Below are 2,104 nucleotides of genomic sequence, written 5' to 3' on the forward strand. Positions count from 1 at the left end.
CTACGCACTACTTTTCCCATAAAAATATAAAAAATAGTTTAGTTACTATATTTTACCTAAACCAAGGTATTTAAGAATTCTTCCACATGTGATGCCTCCTCCCCAAAAAAGGGTATTCCAACCATAAGAAATTTAGGAGACTGCATCACAATTTAAATACTAATGCCAACTGCTTCAATCCACCAAGAGAACAAATAGCTTCCGATTTGCAGCCAGCAATACTTGTTCTGCAGTGTGCTTGGATTTTACTGCTGTTGGGTTGTTTGTTTGTTGGGGTTGGTTTTTTTTTTGCACTGACTTGCTTCTCCCATGCCAGATTTTCACAGACACACGTACACTCCATCACATACAAATAACAGACTGATTATACCGCAGACTATAATGCCAGTCACCATGTGCCCAACAACACACATTGGTAATCTTGCAGTACACAACAAATTTTTTTTGCAAAAATATCAAAAGGGAAACACTTTCCTTCGGGACTTCTATTTAAAGGTGACTCCCTTTCCTACTGAGCACCCAGTGAAAATAGCCTTTTTCTGATCTCCTTGAAAACAGTGCCTGTTTTTGATTGTTACTGCTCTTCCTCTGGTTTTACTGACCACATTCTGTATGGAAAGCTAATGGAGTTCTGAAAAACACCCACTCAAGCCCTTCTCTCACTAGGATACATTTAATTTACAAAAAAAAGGCACAAAGATGAAACTCCTAAGCAGCACCAGCCCTAATTCTTCCACTGTGCACTGCTCCTCTTCCTTACACAGACGCTGCTGCCAGAGACACTCTTGTGTCTCAGAAATTACTACAAACACATGAGCTAAGGAACCAGGCAAGTTGAGAAGACTAAAGCCTCTGGACAGTACAAGTAGCATATTGATCATTAACAAATGAACACTATATTTTTATGTTGCAGTTAAGACTTGACCTGGAAGCATCAGGAAAAGCCATCAGGGGGAAAAAAAAAAGCTGAGCAGCATTAATACATTTGTCACCAGTGAGATGGAAGGGCCTCTGTGTGCAACACTCTGCATTTAGTTTCAACAAAGCCAGTGCTCCGCAGCCAGCAGCGTAAACCTTTCGCTTCTGAGCCTTTAGAGGATTTTCTAAATGGAAGTGAAGCTGTCATGAACAAGACTAGGAGCATATGATACGCAGCATGTAAACATCCAGGTTACTGGACCTTAGCTCATATAAACAAATCTGATGATAGATTTTTTTTTTTTTTGAACTAAAAAAAGTAAAATTTTCCATAAAAGGATAAACCACAAAAATACTCTCTCAGTAATTCTCACGTGCCATTTAATACCTCTCGTGTCCTATGAACAACTATGCAAAACATTTAGAAAGTTTTAGCAGTAGAAATGTTGACCAGTTAAAACTGTTTGGCAACCAAGTGCTCAAAACATCTTCGAAGAGTGTTATCATTCACTAACCAGTTCCACACTGTACCACACTATTTCTTCTTCTTTTTCTTTGGTGGCTCATCATCAGAACTACTGTCTGTGCTGCTGCTGCTACTGCTGGAGGAACTAGAATCCGATTCAAACTCTGAAGAAGAGGAAGTACTGCTCGAGGATGGAGAAGATGAGGAAGTAGAGGAGCTCTCATCACTGTCACTATCGTCAGAAGAAGAAGAGGTAGAAGAATCTTCACTATCAGATGAGGAATCACTAGCTGAGCTGGAGCTGCTACTGCTGCTGGAACTGGTCACGCTTTTAGATCTGAAAGAAAACAAATACACAGATGAGAACAGGTTTGATAGAGACAGCCTTCAGTATACAGTGTTCTTTATAATATATTGTAATTAAAAAAATCAATTATTTGGTCTGAAAATTTCCAGACCTGGCAATCTAAGACAAACTCCCCTGTCCCTCACCCCCTTCCAATCCTGAACAAATGCTTTTTGAGCAACAGCAGATTGACACCATGGACATGAAATAAGCCAAAACAGGACTACAGAAAAAGGTGAAGTTTGAAAGCTGGCAGGGATCTTGTTCACACTGATGACGAGTGGCTTTAGTGACTTGGCTAAACAGAAGAACAAGGCTGCAGGAGAAGCGTGAATGTCCTGTGCTACTAAAGCCTCAGGGAAAATGTAACAAAG

General features: G+C 40.0%; 1 protein-coding gene across 1 annotated transcript in view; it reads right to left on the reverse strand.

The window, feature by feature from the left end:
* Positions 1-1,453: 1,453 nt before the first annotated feature.
* The window catches only part of ZCCHC10 (zinc finger CCHC-type containing 10), a gene marked incomplete at its 5' end in the record, with an annotated part of 7,741 nt that continues 7,090 nt past the window's right edge, over positions 1,454-2,104 (reverse strand). Inside the window, one exon of the mRNA XM_010168276.1 lies at positions 1,454-1,721. Coding sequence (XP_010166578.1) covers positions 1,454-1,721 — 268 coding nt within the window. The remainder of the gene's footprint in view (positions 1,722-2,104) is intronic.

Source organism: Antrostomus carolinensis, unplaced genomic scaffold (genome assembly GCF_000700745.2).
Source record: "Antrostomus carolinensis isolate BGI_N321 unplaced genomic scaffold, ASM70074v2 scaffold5410, whole genome shotgun sequence".
Classification (NCBI taxonomy): domain Eukaryota; kingdom Metazoa; phylum Chordata; class Aves; order Caprimulgiformes; family Caprimulgidae; genus Antrostomus; species Antrostomus carolinensis.